General features: G+C 46.6%; 1 protein-coding gene across 2 annotated transcripts in view; it reads right to left on the bottom strand.

The window, feature by feature from the left end:
* Positions 1–1,187: 1,187 nt before the first annotated feature.
* The window catches only part of LOC135920993 (uncharacterized), a 41,356-nt gene continuing 27,152 nt past the window's right edge, over positions 1,188–15,391 (bottom strand). For both annotated transcript variants that reach the window (XM_065455281.1, XM_070521200.1), the window contains exons 3-8: positions 13,267–13,524; positions 11,339–11,605; positions 8,245–8,361; positions 6,779–7,010; positions 2,908–3,059; positions 1,188–1,342 (exon numbers count right to left, since the gene is read on the bottom strand). In XM_065455281.1, the coding sequence (XP_065311353.1) occupies positions 1,245–1,342; positions 2,908–3,059; positions 6,779–7,010; positions 8,245–8,361; positions 11,339–11,605; positions 13,267–13,524 (1,124 nt within the window). In that variant the 3' untranslated portion in view covers positions 1,188–1,244. The remainder of the gene's footprint in view (positions 1,343–2,907; positions 3,060–6,778; positions 7,011–8,244; positions 8,362–11,338; positions 11,606–13,266; positions 13,525–15,391) is intronic.

Genomic DNA, 15,391 nt, shown 5'->3' with positions numbered 1-15,391 from the left:
CAAATTATTTACATCTAAAGCTTTACTGTTTTTCAGCCCCATGTACACACTGTATACTTCATATTCATCAGTAGGTGCAAAGAATGCGCTTTCGCGAACAGCATCGCTATGACAAACCACCCCTATGCTATCATTTCCTTCAGCCATATCGCTTTGTGCAGTTACGAAGTGGTGGTTAAAGTAATCGGAAAGCGCTGTGCCTGTTATCTCACGTGAGCCCACCTTCATCGATGTCAAGTGCGTATCGTCCTTGCGGCGGCCTAGAACAAGATTAATCGTTTGCCACGCAATCTCTGGGCGTTGTCTAGAAACATTTGCAAATAGGTCCTCATAGTACGCCGCCTTTGCTTTTCTTAGTGCAGCATTTAGCCTGTTTCTAAATTTTTTGAATGTTTGTAATGCTAATTCACACCGCGTGCGCAAGAAGGAATGATAGAGATTATTTTTTGTTTTGATCATTTTTGCAAGCTCATGAGTAACCCAAGGCTTTCTAACTTTTTTGGAATATTTAGGTTAATAATATTAGGTTAACCTTTATTACAGTTTCTAAACAAAAGTGCTTAGTTGTGCACGAAGTTTTTATGTGAGCACTAGACACGAAGAAAATGTTTTCGGTGTAATTTAAAGACACTACTGCAACAGTGGAACTTCTCCTGTCTCATCGAGTCGCATAAACTCTCCGATACATTGCGGCGGTGAACTTCTTGCTCGTTATTGCGTTTAAAATCTTGTTTTCGAAAACCCTGGACAGAAGTGGAAAGTTTGTTGCCATCTCTAAGCACATTGGAGCAGCCCCAACGACATTTCGTCAGCAGATTTTGCTGTCGGACATCCAGCCGCTCGGGGCTGCTGACACGGGCCGCACATGCAGCGCGCTGCCTAAACTTGTTACTCCTCAACGAGTGCTACTTTCAGTTGGGCTACTACTCTCACGCACATCTTTCGACAGTGGCCATGCATGGAGCATACGCAGAGCTGCGAATACGTATAACGTTAAAATTGTCCCAAAGAAGCTGTGAAACGACTGAACGAAAGTCGTGATGTTGATTTTCTTGCCAAACATGCGAAGAAAAAGATTCGGCAACTTGAGCACGACGTTTTTATTCCCACGATAACACGTTCACATGTAATAAGTACAAGGTTACAGCGGACTACTGTACGAAGACTAGCGACATAGGTAGGGCATCAGAAGGAAAGAGATGGCCGAAGATACAGTAAACCTTGCAGAGACCAGGGCGTGGGTGTCACTTGCAGGGGTTCTGGCGGTAGTGGAGCTTGAATCCGCGGGCGTTGTTCACATGGTTTGAGACGAAGCGCATCAGGAACGGACCGGGCGTACCATCTGTGAATCCAGAAGAATAGGAGACGCAATAAGTGAGATCATTTGGAAGTGCTTGGGGCTCCGGTGCGATAAACTTCACCCATGTAGCTCAAGGTTTACTACATCACTAACGTCTTCACATTCTCCAATTCTGGATTATTCTCCTTTGCCATACTGATAAAAGTCTATCTCATTTTAGATTGTTGAAGCTTTATTTGGCCAAAGATCTGTTGAGATTTACGTACACAATAGAATACCTATAAAATAGCTACTGTTAGGGGGCACAATCGGCCAGACGTATAAAACAGCACAAAGAATACAAAGGCACGCAAAAGGTGTGGCAAAGGATTTGGATTTTGGGGAGAGCAAAGCCCATTGGGGACGCTTCCTATTAGGCTCCAACTGTATTCACCAGGTTATTATTGCGATATCAATTATGTGGACGCTCAAAGCACGTTTGCACCGTCACCATTGAAGCTGTCGTTGACCTGTCCTGTCATCGACGACACGTGAGCAGCTCGCACGTGGATGGTTTCTTCATTTGTTTGTTTGTTTGTTTGTTTGTTTGCTTGTTTGTTTGTTTGTTTGCTTGTTTGTTTGTTTGATGTGCGCCCAATGTGAATTTAGCCTCAAGTAATGCTGGGGTTTGTCGCACGGGCTTCTGTACTATTTAGATAAGGTTTGGGTATGTTAAAAAATTGACGCCCCCCTCCGCCCGAAAACGACGTGCAAATACTGCGCGAAGCCTCGACCAAGCATCAATCAATGGGCAAATACGTCAGGAATAATTGGTGCATTGAAAGCCGGGTGACGGTCAGATTACAGGGTTTCGAAGGCCTCCACAGACGCGAACTGCACTTCGGCTTCAAATGCGACAAACCCAAATGGACACAGTACCGCCAAACTCCGCGTAATGGGCTTCCGGCATATATGGCATATCAGCTTAGTGCTCACACACACTAGCGTTCCAGCTCAGCAGCTGCGGGCATACCACAGCATGGTTAACGTCAAGACAAATTTTTGTCATCCTTTCTGCTCACGCTGGCCAACGCCGACGGTCTACCTTCGGTCTCATCTCGCACGCAATCCAAGTGCGACTCCCGCAATGGCGTTGACACCCTTTTCTTTCCGCCAGCGTTTTCCCCCATGTGACTACCGCACACCTTGCGATAGGTTTCAATGCTTAGCCTTCGGGTCAGATTTACAATGTCCGCCAGACTCAAATCTTATTCATTTAAAAATAAAGTATACGCTCTCTCTCTCTCTCTCTCTCTCTCTCTCTCCTCATTCGTTACACAGGGTGGAAGAGAGTGAGCTGCGTGTACACAGAAGTCGCTAAGCAAAGCAGTCGTAACCACGAGGAAGACCAAATCCCCTTTAGATGTTGGCTCCAGTAACAGTCCTTGCTCGGCAGCTGTTCTTCGCTTGAAGGCTTCATGTACCTGCGAACTTCGTATTTTTTCTGCATTTCAAGAAGGTTTCGCTGAAGTGGACGAGTACAAAGACTCCTTTTTAAAGACGACCCGAGAGGCGACAGACTTGTGTTCACGTGGACCTGTATTTCTTTATTTATTTTTTGCGTTTACCTGTTATGAGCGTTAGGCCCGTGGCGTTGAGGTCCCTGGTGTGTCGCTGCTCGATCTCGGTCTCGTGGCCCGTGGAGCACATGCGCACGCCCCCGATTATGATGTAATCATCCGGGCACTCTGCCATGATTGGCGAGGAGGTGAACTGCACACTGCAGCGGCAAAACAGTGAAAAGAAAACTTGAAGAAAGTAATCTAAGCAGGGTGAGTAACAAGGGGAGCGATCCAAGGGGCTCAATATCTGTTTTAGTCACAATCATACGAAGTAACAGACAAATAATGTGAGTTGTTATGCTTAATTGAAATATAAAAATAATGACATATTATACAAGGTAACTGATAAATAATGCTGTGAAAGCGCGTTGTAGAATTGATTGATATGGTTGATGGAAATGTAGAAGTAATACGGTAAAGGGAAATGAAAAAAAAAGATTCCTTGCCGCACTTGAGAGTCGAACCCACACCTTAGGCATTCTTAAATTATGCGGTTTTGTGTTCTAAAACCCCTTGCTGATTATGAGGCACGCCGTAGTGGAGGGCTCCGGAAATTTCGACCACCTGGGGTTCTTTAACGTGCACCTAAATCTGAGTACACGTGTGTTTTGGCATTTCGCCCCCATCGAAATGCGGCCGCCGTGGCCGGGATTCGATCCCGCGATCTCGTGCTCAACAGCCCAACACCATAGCCACAGAGCAACCACGGCGGGTACCTTAGGCATTATGCGTGCAGCGCCTTGCCAACTAGATTGAGCTATTGCGTCAGCCATCCAGCGGCCCACATTCTTGACTATTTGCGTACAAGGTTAACCCATGTATAGTTAGCCAGAACCATTTACGCATAAGGCGGCAGATGTGGAACATCTTTTTCAGTGCAGCTATTGCGTAGTTTACCAAGACATAGGGTTGCCAATAACCATCACTAATTTAGCGAGGTAGTCCCGACTTGACCCCGTAAGGAGGCCGAAATGTCCCGAGTATTTCTTTTTCTTTTTTTTCTGAGTAACCCTAAACATACCAGATTTCCTTTCCTTAGTGCCTGACAGCTCGTTTCCGCATCCTGCCTTCTTGTGTTCTGCCACATTCTCTAATTATGAAGGAGGTGTCGTTTTTGTTGCGGTGCTCGTTCTGTTGTAGGTCCTAACCGTCCACAGTACCTCTATCCGCTTTGGAAACTGTTAGTAAGGAACTATACTGCACTTTTCTTGTTGTAAATCGCTACACAGTACGGCTAAAAAAATTGTGTTAAACTTTGTTACACGTAAATACTGGCGGCTCCTTCCACTGACAAGGTCCATCGTCACCTTCCATTCCCCTTGCTTTTCTCGCCCCCCCCCCCCTCCCCAACTTGCGCTGTCCTCACGTCACGACTTCGCTCACTCGAGAATAGGCAACTCTAAGTGAGCCCCAGGCGACTGCCCAGTAAACATTCGCACGCAAATTCAAAGATCAAGACTTCCAAATTCGATGCCCTATATAACTCTTCCAACTGTGGTTTTTAACACGTTGCGCTCAAGAGAATGTACCCAATTTACAGTCCTTCCAGTAAAGAGCTATATTGGTCCTTTTGAACGCCAGACACCAAAAGTGCTCCGGTAAACAAACACACCTTTATAACTTTCACAAAACGCTTGTTTATTCCTGAGGCTCTCAATGGTACTTAAGCACTGTGTAGTAGCGCTCGAAGCAGTCTTCTGAGTGCGGGCTAGGATGTGTGCTGCGGGACTGAAGGTTTCTTCACTGTGGCCTTCTTCTAAAGTTCTCTTATCCAAGAAAGTTTACTTACTATCTAAAGCCGAAATATGTTCATTCGTGATTCCAAAATCCTCTTCTGATCAACTAAACGCACGTGACTTTTTTACCCATTAAACCCGCATGCTGTAAACATAGACATCCTGTCAGCGCTTGACGCCCGTCGGTAGCACAAATTGCGCGAAAACATTCCTTCAAGTACTGTTGAAAAAGTGCTGCCCTCCTCTGGAGCCACGTCGAAGTGCACTTATTAGTTGAAAAATATCCCGAAAGGTGGCGCTTTCATCCCAAAAAAACCTGCGAACGGGAGCACGTGCATTCATCGAGCGCTTCCCACAACATAAGACAAGAACAGATATTGTAGCATGGCGGCAGGGCTCTGGCGCGTGTCCGATGTGGCAGGAGGGGCATGATGATGTGAATGGTTTCTTTTGTTCGATGCGTATTTGATGCGAGAGCTCAGAAACGTGTTCAGAGGGGACACTTCATCCATCTGACTGCCTATTATACCTCTAGAGCGCTCGTCCAACCTTTTATTAGGGTTAATGGAAGGTGTCTGCTTCGAAGCACTTATCGAAACTGCTACTTGGCCCACCTCGAGAAGAAACCGTCTCTGTTAGTTCTGACAAAATTCTAGACGGCAACATATTGATTTACCCTGACGCTCGCACCACGTCTGGACGTGTTGCGATAGCTCCCAACCTTTTCGTTTCTTTGGTGGGCCTGCAATGGTTACCGCATTGTATACCACACCCGATTCCCAACTAGTTGACCTGTAAATCGACTATTGCAGGCGCTGTTGACGTTCAACGCATTCCTATCGCTGCTACGCCGACGCAGTCGACTTCGTCTCCGCTAGAACCCGCCTCGTCCCCCCTGAAGACTGCCATCAGCCCAGTCATTTCAGATCTGAATTCAAGCAATTGTTAAATAATCTAATAGGTTGCGCCGTGTTACAGCTGTGTTAATATGACTAAGCACATTTTCTTCGCGGCCCTTTTCCTTGTGAAACAAATTGCTCAGCCTGGTTGCTTAGAGTCTTTGGCATTGCGCTTCTAAGCACGAGGTCGGTCGCGGGATCGAATTCGGGCCGCAGCGGCCGCATTTTGACGGCACTGAAATGCAGAAATGCCCGCGTACCGTGTATAGGGTGCATGTATAGGGTGCACTCCCCCTAGTGTCCAAATTATTCTGGAGTCCCACCTCCCCCCCCCCCGCCGCCTACGCAGTGCCTCATAATTAAATCATGCTGTTGGCACATAAAACTTTAAATTTGCATATTTTTACTAAAATTCACGTAGTCGTAATCAACATTTCGTTCCCACTCTATCTGTCTGCTCTACGATCACGCATCGCAAGTCTTTCCGGGGGTTTGGGTATTTCCTCTAATGTGCTTCAATGTAAACAGAATTCCAACTAAATAAATGTTTGAGTGGGTATGTCATTGATGCATAGCTGGCGCTATTATTTGCACAGTATTCTGCATGAATCCACTGATTTTCAGCCTTAACAATATCGCAGAGGCTGTGTATTTCTGAGCGTAAAACAGCCTTACTATAATGAGCTTTGTGAATTTCAGTGCTTTCTACGTGATGTGTACTCTCTTTGCGGCTCGCTTACAAGTAAGAGCGAAGTATTTTTAAAGAAATGAACGAAGAAGGCACCAACTGCTTCACTACGAACATAGACATGAAACACTTCACCCGGAACATACCGAAGATCACTAAAAAGCATTTCACTTCGTGTGACAATAAAAAAATCAGCATATGGGATGTTGAATTAGGAAGAAACAGTGCCAATTAACACGATCACGAGAGGGAGAATGACACAGGACAAACGCTTGTCCTGTGTCGTTGTCCCTCTCGCGATCGTGTTAGTTGGCGCTGTTCCTTCCTACATCCCATATGCTGATTTTTTTATTGTCAAAGCAAGTGAATCCTGTGTCGTTCTCCCTCTCGTGATCGTCTTAGTTGGCGCTGTTCCTTCCTAATTCAAGTACGCACCATCTAGCCCAAATGAATGCTGTCCTCAACCATATGGAATGTTCTCTGGGAAAGGAACGATGATGTGGCATCTCCTTTTACCGCCTAGTGGCGCAGCCCGAATGTCAAGGAAGCCGTACCTTTCCCTCTGCGACGGTATGGCGCCCACCCCGAATGGCGATGCCCCGAGCTCTTCATCCGGGGCCACCTCGTAGGTAACGGAGCAGAACCCGGGCTCCTTGCGCAGGCACACGACGTAGTCCAGGTCGTTGGGGTAGCCCTGGTGGTGAACGCTTCCGCCGGCCTCGTCGTAGTTGAAGCTCTTCACCGTGCCGTGGGTGCCCCAGAAGTATTGCAGACAGTGAGAGGGTGCTGCGAGAGAGACGTCATCATCATACGTCTATATACATCCGCCCATGTTTTTTTTGTTGTTGTTGTTGACAGGATGGAAGCTGCTGGCGCACAAACATGACACCGGCTCCTCCTTGGCCCCTAATGGATGGTACATTCACCATTGAGTAACATTATAACATGCCAGTAAAAAAAATACCACGACGTTACAAAGAAACTCTTGAAGCAATATTGCGAGCAAGGTTATCGGTGATATTTTGACAAAAACAAAAGATATTAGACGAATGCGCGCGAACTGCCTCGTGCTGCCATTTTTTGACATCGCTAATACGCGGTCCTTCGCTTTGTGACAACCAAGTGGTGCTGTGGCATTAATGTAACCAGATTTCCTTGTTGTTTCTTCTCTATGCGGAAGGACGAGCGGAATATTAAATCATAAAAAGAAAGCTGTGCTTCTATTCGCGTGACTCCTGAGCTACTCATATCATTTTCTTTGCCATCAATGACTGAAATTGTCTGCCCCTTGTGCGTGCTTTCTAACATCAGTTGTTAGACAGCACTCACCCTGTGTGCTTTTCTTTTACACGACGCACATATTCAAACATTGCATCAATTTCATCTCGCTCAACGTTCCACTTTGCTCTTGGGACACTTTCCCAGGATTCCGATGGCACAATAGCTATAGCATGCTCCTGCTGAAGACAACGTTGAGGGCTCGATTTCCGGCCACGGCGTGCGCAGTTCGATGTGAGCAAAGTGCAAAAAATAAAAAGAAAACCGTCGTAGACCTAAATTTAGGCATCCGTTCAACAACCCGGTGCGTCCAAATTTAATTCGTGCTCCTTCGCTGCGGCGTGTTTCATAGCCCCACGGCTGCTTTGAAAGGTTAAACCTCGCGAATCAATCAACTCATCTTGGAGTCAATGCAATACCAGAATATACACCTGCGGCGACTTTCGTTTCATGGTCAACGTTGCTTAGCGAAGTTATAAGGGGCAGTTTATGTTCCCAGAATCTTTACGAAACCTTGAGCAAGTGTTTTAGTGCTTTAATGTTTTCTATTTTCTGCTTGTGTATGGTGCTTAAACAGGCAAAATTTTGTTGCGCGGCGTTTCTGTCGTCTTTGTACTTTTTCTCGAGATACAGATAAGCTCAAGCAAAGTTTCTCCCACAAACGCACCTGTATTAACTATGCCAATCAAACCTAAAGAAAGAAAAAGCCCACCACAGCATACAGGGCTCTTCCTCAACTCACCTGACTGAGGGCCTTCGCATTCCAGTTGAGTGACTTTGATGTCGAATTTTCTCGAGTAGCTGCCAACCATCATGAGGTTCAAACTGATGCCTCCTGATTCTTCAACATCAACATAGGCTGTAAAAAGATATAGTAGCCATAAAGATGAGGCACGCTCAAACACCATTCATTAAAGCGTCTAAAGTGCTTGTAGTTCAATTATTACGATGCACGTCTATAACTTAGAAGCGCTTGTAGGGTTGTCTATACTTCTGTAAAACGTATCGTAAAAAATCTCAGGGGCATGCAGCATGCCAGCGTACATTAGTTATAGCTTTTTAGTTTTTCTGTTTATGTGCCATATGATTTTGTATGTTTGCCTTTTACATATATATGTTAGGGCATGCCTTGTAATCTTTCCACATTCCGTTTCTTGGAACTTAGGTTTGAAGCTTAGCGGAACCACCTGTGCAGCAGCAATGGATGCTTCACCTAAGAGCAGCAATATAAAATTTATTAAAGTTCTGAATAGAGGGCGATTAGTAATAAATTTAATGAAATAGCTTGGCTTAATTAGGAGGCTTAGATCATCGTAACTCCCACTAGCCAAGTCTACAAGGCAACGTGGTACAACAAACTGTTCCTGGTGTTTCGTTATGTTTGTGACAAGGACGGCCTCCTCATTGTTTCAACTTGGCCGCCACACTGTGCAGTTAGCTTCTGAAAGCTCATATACCATATTTATTCAAATGTCTGTTGCTCTTTTCTTCCTTAACTTCAGTTACGAAGCACCTAGGTCAGCTTGGCTTCATGAATTTCATTAGCACCTACTGGAACTAGAAATAATGGCGCACCATTGACGCTAGTGCCAAAATACAGTACTGGCGCACTTGCACAGCCGCATAGTATTACGTCTCGCTGTAACAGTAAGACGTGTCGACCGTACTCAATTCGAGCAGTGCAGGCAAGCAATTTTTTTATGCGAATCGCATTCATGGCACTGTCATACCTGTTTTTCCCCCATCTATCTGACTATTGCGTCATAACTGTGGGCCGAACCCGAAGATTATGCGGTCCAATTGTGGGCAGTTCACGCAGGCATGTGCTACTGGATATGTGCCGCTCTTCGAGTGAGTGAGTGAGTGAAGTAACTTTATTTTGGTCCAGAGAAGACGCAGGGGAGACCCCGCGCCACCCGGCTAGTCCCACGTAGGGACCGCCAAGCCGAGCTTGACGGCCCGATCGCGGGCACTCTGGACGGCCAGGGTTTGGTCGCTGAGTTCGGGGCTGCCCAAGAGCGCAGCCCACCTATCCTCGCTGAAGGAGGAGCCGATGGCTTCACACCCCCGCAACACATGGTCCAATGTTGCCCTTAGTCCACAGGCAGGGCAGTCCGCACTGGGGTATCTTTCGGGGTATATGGCATGAAAAACCGCGAGGTTAGGGTACGCACGGGCTTGTAAAAGTCGAAGGGTAACCGCCCGCGCCCTACATAAGGCGGGGTGCGGGAGGGGGAAGACCCGTCTTGAGAGATAGTAGTGCGTGGTGATCTCATTAAACGTAAGCAAGGGTTCCCCGCGGGGCTGAGGCGAACATCTTTAACTAAGAGATCCACCTACGAGGAAGAGGCCTCGCCCGAATATGAATAAAACATTTTTTTTTCTCAATTTATCTGGTCGCTGTGCACGTGCCATAATGCATGTATTGTGCGTTTATGCTATTGACATGCTTGGATAGTCATCGTAGATAAGTTCTGCATAAGGTTTTTTTTTTTTACTTCACTTTTGGCGAAACGCTGACACAATGACACGGAGCACGCGGTCTCTGCGCCGTACTGCGTACAGTCAGCCGGGACAGTTGCATGGCCAACGTTGTGCATCGACGATATGTGTCGTTTGCTTTTTGTGTGTAGCGTAATTCACTGTTGCATTGGCCTGGAAGCACTCAAGTGATTTCTTTCTCTTCTAAACTCGCGACTTTGGATGTTTGTACAGAAACGATCGAGGCCAGCCTAGATTCGAGTATACACGGCAGATCCAGTGGCGTCGGGGTTAACACATGTACGTTTACGAAAAGAAAAAGTCGTTATTTCATCAAATTCACTGTAAATGACAGGGAATTACTCACTAGAACTGCGTACCACGCTGTCGTGTGCTGACAGCGCATGTGCGCGGCACACTGCTTCGTAACGTTGCGTACAGTAAAGATATTTCGTCATACCAGCGATTTTGTTAAGTTGAAACATCGTCTTCACTCTCTTTCTCCATATCCAGCTGACCAGTGTTGAGGCTTCAGGGGCAAAAGATGGCATATAGGAAGCAGTTAAGCTAACTTTCTCTTCGTAAATTTACCTGCTTAGTATGTGTGGGTACCGCTGAATTACCACATGTTATGAGATTTAAAAACCGAGGAAGAATAGCCGATTTTAACGAGGCGTTGCTTTAATTTATGTATTAACGTGAGATCGTTTATTTAAAGTTGACTTTCGCTTCGCACCAGTGCAGTTCCTCTAGTATGCGTACTTCTATTTCCGCTGGCTGCACCTATACAGTGTCGAACGAGCTTACACCAACTTGCCCCGCAACATATTGTCCATCCTATTGCAGATTTTGTTACAATGAAGCATCTGGAATATACCGAACCGTGCAGTGTTGTGTGATGTTGAAGTCGCGAATTCCGCTAGCTGTGGTGTGTCACACTTTCACTGATTCTAGAACACTTCACTCCTTTCTTTTACTTTAGTGTTTTACTTATAGACATCTTTTAAATTCCTACCTTAGGCAGAGTTTTCCAGTGTTGCTGGTGCACAGAAGTGCCATTCAATCGCAAAAAGAAACAGTTTATAACATAAACAAATCTTTGCGAAGCATATGGTTTGATCAAATGTGTTCCTTACACGACCAATAACAACACCTTTCGCGCCTGTAACAATGCCAAAAATTTAGGCTTCAGGTGAATCAACTCTAGCTTGAGCAAACAGCTTCTTTGAAGCTCTTGAGGTTTCGCTGAAGTGAGATCTAGCTGTAATTTCTTTGTTTCATGCGTCGCTCATTATAAGGAAAATCTCGCGACACATCGTTATAGCGAGGTGGCTGCGAAACTGCGGCTGGCGTACCATGTTGTCCGGTGTTTAGACCGCATATGCGTGGCACCTGGTTGTTCTCGTTCTGGCCGGAGACAACGAGCATGTCCTGCGAACAGTTCCCGTCCACGGGCCTCGCCAGGTCCAGCGTGAGGAAGTCCAGGCGGAACTGGCACACGTCGGCGTCCCGCTTCGACACTCGGACCTTGCACATGGCTTCGCGGTTGTGCGTACCAGGGTAGCCCGGATTGCGAACGTAGGCCGTCCGCTCCGAGCTCGCCTCGCCGCATGACACCTCGACTGCACGAGTACCACCGGGCCGATGAGATTCCGAAGTTCATCGCCAGAAGCATTACTCCCAGATCTATCTATCTATCTATCTATCTATCTATCTATCTATCTATCTATCTATCTATCTATCTATCTATCTATCTATCTATCTATCTATCTATCTATCTATCTATCTATCTATCTATCTATCTATCTATCTATCTATCTATCTATCTATCTATCTATCTATCTATCTATCTATCTATCTATCTATCTATCTATCTATCTATCTATCTATCTAACCGTAAGAAACCCTTTACTTTGACTTCTGGTCGGAATGCCTCTAATAGTTTCTCGCTTTTACACTAAAATCAAGTATTGCAGTGTTGCGTATTATGAGCCTTCAATCTCGTAAGCAGCTGGTTTACGTAGCTGTGTTGCTCTATCCATCTACCTATCTGCTTATCTATGCACGTAACTTAAAACGCAATACATCTTCGGTGAATATTTTCACCTCATGCGCTTGGCCATGAATAAAATGCGACTTTCTTAAAATGCGTTCCGCTCTTTCCTTCAAGTGCGTACAACATAAACTACTACGTATCCTGCCTCTACAATTATTGTCCATAAAGACCTACGAAACAAGCGCTCCTATAGAGCCCTTCTTTCCAATTTAACCAACGGTTCCTCCATAACACAGCTGCCTAAATGAGCTGCGTAACAGCGCCTTGGCGCCGCACCTTTTAAATCCCTCAGAGTTTCCTCCAAAAATTGCTAGAATAAGCTTGGGCGTGCATGGAAGAAGAAAATAATTAGGAGACAGCATTGCTCAACACGATTGAAGCAAAGCATATCTGCCCAACATGTGAACGTCACGCCAGAGCGTGCGGTAGGTTTTACTGCCCCCACTCTACAGGCACAGCTACGGCAGGTTGGCGAACGAGTGCGCATCTATTCAGAACTACTGTGAACCAAAGATCCCTGTCCAATACACCTAGTCTCAGAGGTAACGTGCTGGGCCGATAGTGCGAGGGAAGATGCCAAGAGAGACGCTTCATAGAGTGATCGCCTGCCAAGGCTGCCTGTTTGACGTAACGCTCTCTCGTAATTTATCTACTTGCCCAAAGTTGACCCGAATGCAAGTATGGCGGTTCATCCATGCATCGTAATGGCAGGCAGCAAGTAGCAATCTCATTCGTAGTCTGGGCTTATCAAATGAGGCATAAAATGTCAGGAAAAAAAGGATCATGTTCTGTAAGCATGATTTCATTAAATTTGCATGACAGTGAAGCTGAATACTTAAACCGCTTCATCTTATAGCATTAGATTACATGGCTTTGCTGACTGGCTGACTGCCTATGCACTGATAACGACACCATGGATGGCAGTGCACGTGGGCGTAGGTGGTAGTACTTAAGTATGTGTATGCCTTCTAATAAAGTTAGTTGCGAGTTCAACGCTGTCCTGTGTCTTCCGTCCCTCTTGTCTTCCTCGGCTTGCGCTGCGCCTTGAAGATGTTCAACCAGCACCAGCTTGCCCCAAATGTCGATTCTCCTACAGTATATTTCTTGTATACCGGAGGGATAACAAACCAGACCCATCACGCTTTTACAGGAGGGAACCCTGCTGGATTCTTCACTAGCAATAGCTCTATCGCCTGTAAGAAAGGGATTCGCGATGTTTGTACACACAAACGCAGCAGACTCCGTCCTCGCAGCGGCCCATGGGCGTGCCGCCGCGGTTCAGGCACTGGACGGCGTCGTAGCAGGTTCCATCGCGGCCGTCCGCCGCACGGCAGGTCTCCTGGTCACCGCCTTCCTTGAGCAGCAGGTCGTGGTGGCGGTGGGACCCGGATGAAGAGGAGGACGATGAACCCGACCCCTGCCGGTGAGGATTGTAGTAGTAGGTAGTGGCCAACAGCGGCGAGTTGGAGTTCAGCATGGGCGCTGCTGCACCGTCAGAAAAAAGAAAGCAAAAAAAAACAATTGGAGGGATGGAGAGAAAGCGAAATGACTTGAATCTACGCTCAAGAGCAGGTGACCATTTTTCTTTTGTTGTTGTTGTAAATAATAGCACACACAAACTTGCGTGCACGCATGCACAAACGCACGCAAACAAGCAAGACACACGCAAACACACGCAAACACGCACAGCATCCTATGCGCATCCTACAAAGGGCCCTCCAACGGGCCCGAGAAAGCTTGTTAGGTGGAGCCGATAGCATGCTGACGATGCGGTGATCTTGTACACTTCGTGCAACGGACGTGACGGCAATATGAGACACTATGATGATTGTAAAAAATGGCTGTGGCTTAGGTAAGGTTAAGCCCAGGATGCGAAGCATGCTAGCCTTTATTTTAGTTGTTGAACCACTGTTTAGCCTGGTGAACTGCTGTTGCTTGGCTATATTTGGATCGGCTAGACGAAGAAACAACTCATGCATTACTGCTTCGCCTTCAAGAGTGGAACGCGACAGCGTTCCCGTCGACCCGCCAAGGGGTGTAAGACAATGGGCTACAGGGCAGCGACTACGCGCCCCGCATTGGACGCGGCGAGCGTCGACCAACGCAGCGTTCGGCGCGGCAGCGAAATGTGCGCCTGAGCAAGCGACGCATGCCTGAGCCTTAGAAACAGCTCGTTTCTAAGGCAACACCGCATTCACTAGAGGCGCTTTTGTACCGCTTTGAAGAATCGTACTCGTGGCTCAGTGGTAGCGTCTCCGTCCCGCACTCCGGAGACCCTGGTTCGATTCCCACCCAGCCCGTCTTGCAAGAGTTGAGCCAAAGCCACTTCTCCTCTGTCGTGACGTCATGGTGTCACGTGGTTTCATGGCGACACCGCCGCGCCTGAGGAGCTGGGTCGAGCTCTCGTAATATGCTTCGCATAAAAAAGTTCCTGGGAGGGGTGGATTTACGATCGTACGTTATTAAGAGTACTGCGAAAAAAATTCGGGACTGCGATTTTAAATCTAACCTAATTATAGCGCAGTTATCACGAAAGCTAGGTGAAAGCCAGTGTAACAATATAAACAACGTCACCAATAAGATCAGCGGGCGCAGCAAGCGAAGCACGTCAACTTCCGCTATGTAACGTCAGTGCCCTGACGCTACTGGGGGCGGCAGCTCTACGCCTGACAAAGTCAAATGTGGGTTCCCGTGCAACTAGAATTTGAGTTGAGGGTAACTCTACGCTCTAAAAGAACAGTTGCATCTTTGGAGTGTATATTTGCCACACAACAATTATCATCATCAGCCTGGCTTGCGTTTCCTTTCGTGAAAACGCTGCCCTCGTTACTTTCCTGTCTAGAATCCTCTTCTGTGCTCATAACGCGCGTGCCGTTCGTACCTGGGAAGTACCGGGCTCGCAGCGTCAAAGAAAGGAAATGCGGGCAAGACAGATGACGATTATCATTGTGTGGCAAATATACACCCCAAAGGTGGCAACTCTTTTTGGAGTGTAATATTCTCTGTACTTTTTATTCTTCTGCTACCGATAACTTCGCTTTGTGTGTGTTAATTGCCATGTTCCTTTTGGCGCTGCTTCTTTGACATACTGAGGATAGATCTATAGCAACATGGTTGACTGAAATAGGGTTGTAGAATTATGTTACGGAAGTCAAGGGTAGTCAGCCCCGTAGCAGTATTCACGGCAAAGTACATCTACGCCTTCCATGTTTTACCACAATTTCGAAAAAGAAAGTGCCACCGATTTACCAAAATGAGAAGATGTGCACCTATATCATAGTAACCGATAAGGTACAACTTGGCATTCCTCTTCAATGTACCAAGAGACAACTACGGAAGGTGGTTAACAGTG

Source organism: Dermacentor albipictus, chromosome 7, assembly GCF_038994185.2.
Source record: "Dermacentor albipictus isolate Rhodes 1998 colony chromosome 7, USDA_Dalb.pri_finalv2, whole genome shotgun sequence".
NCBI classification, from domain to species: domain Eukaryota; kingdom Metazoa; phylum Arthropoda; class Arachnida; order Ixodida; family Ixodidae; genus Dermacentor; species Dermacentor albipictus.
Note: the sequence above shows the minus strand (reverse complement) of the source record. Positions and strands in the feature narration are given on the sequence as shown.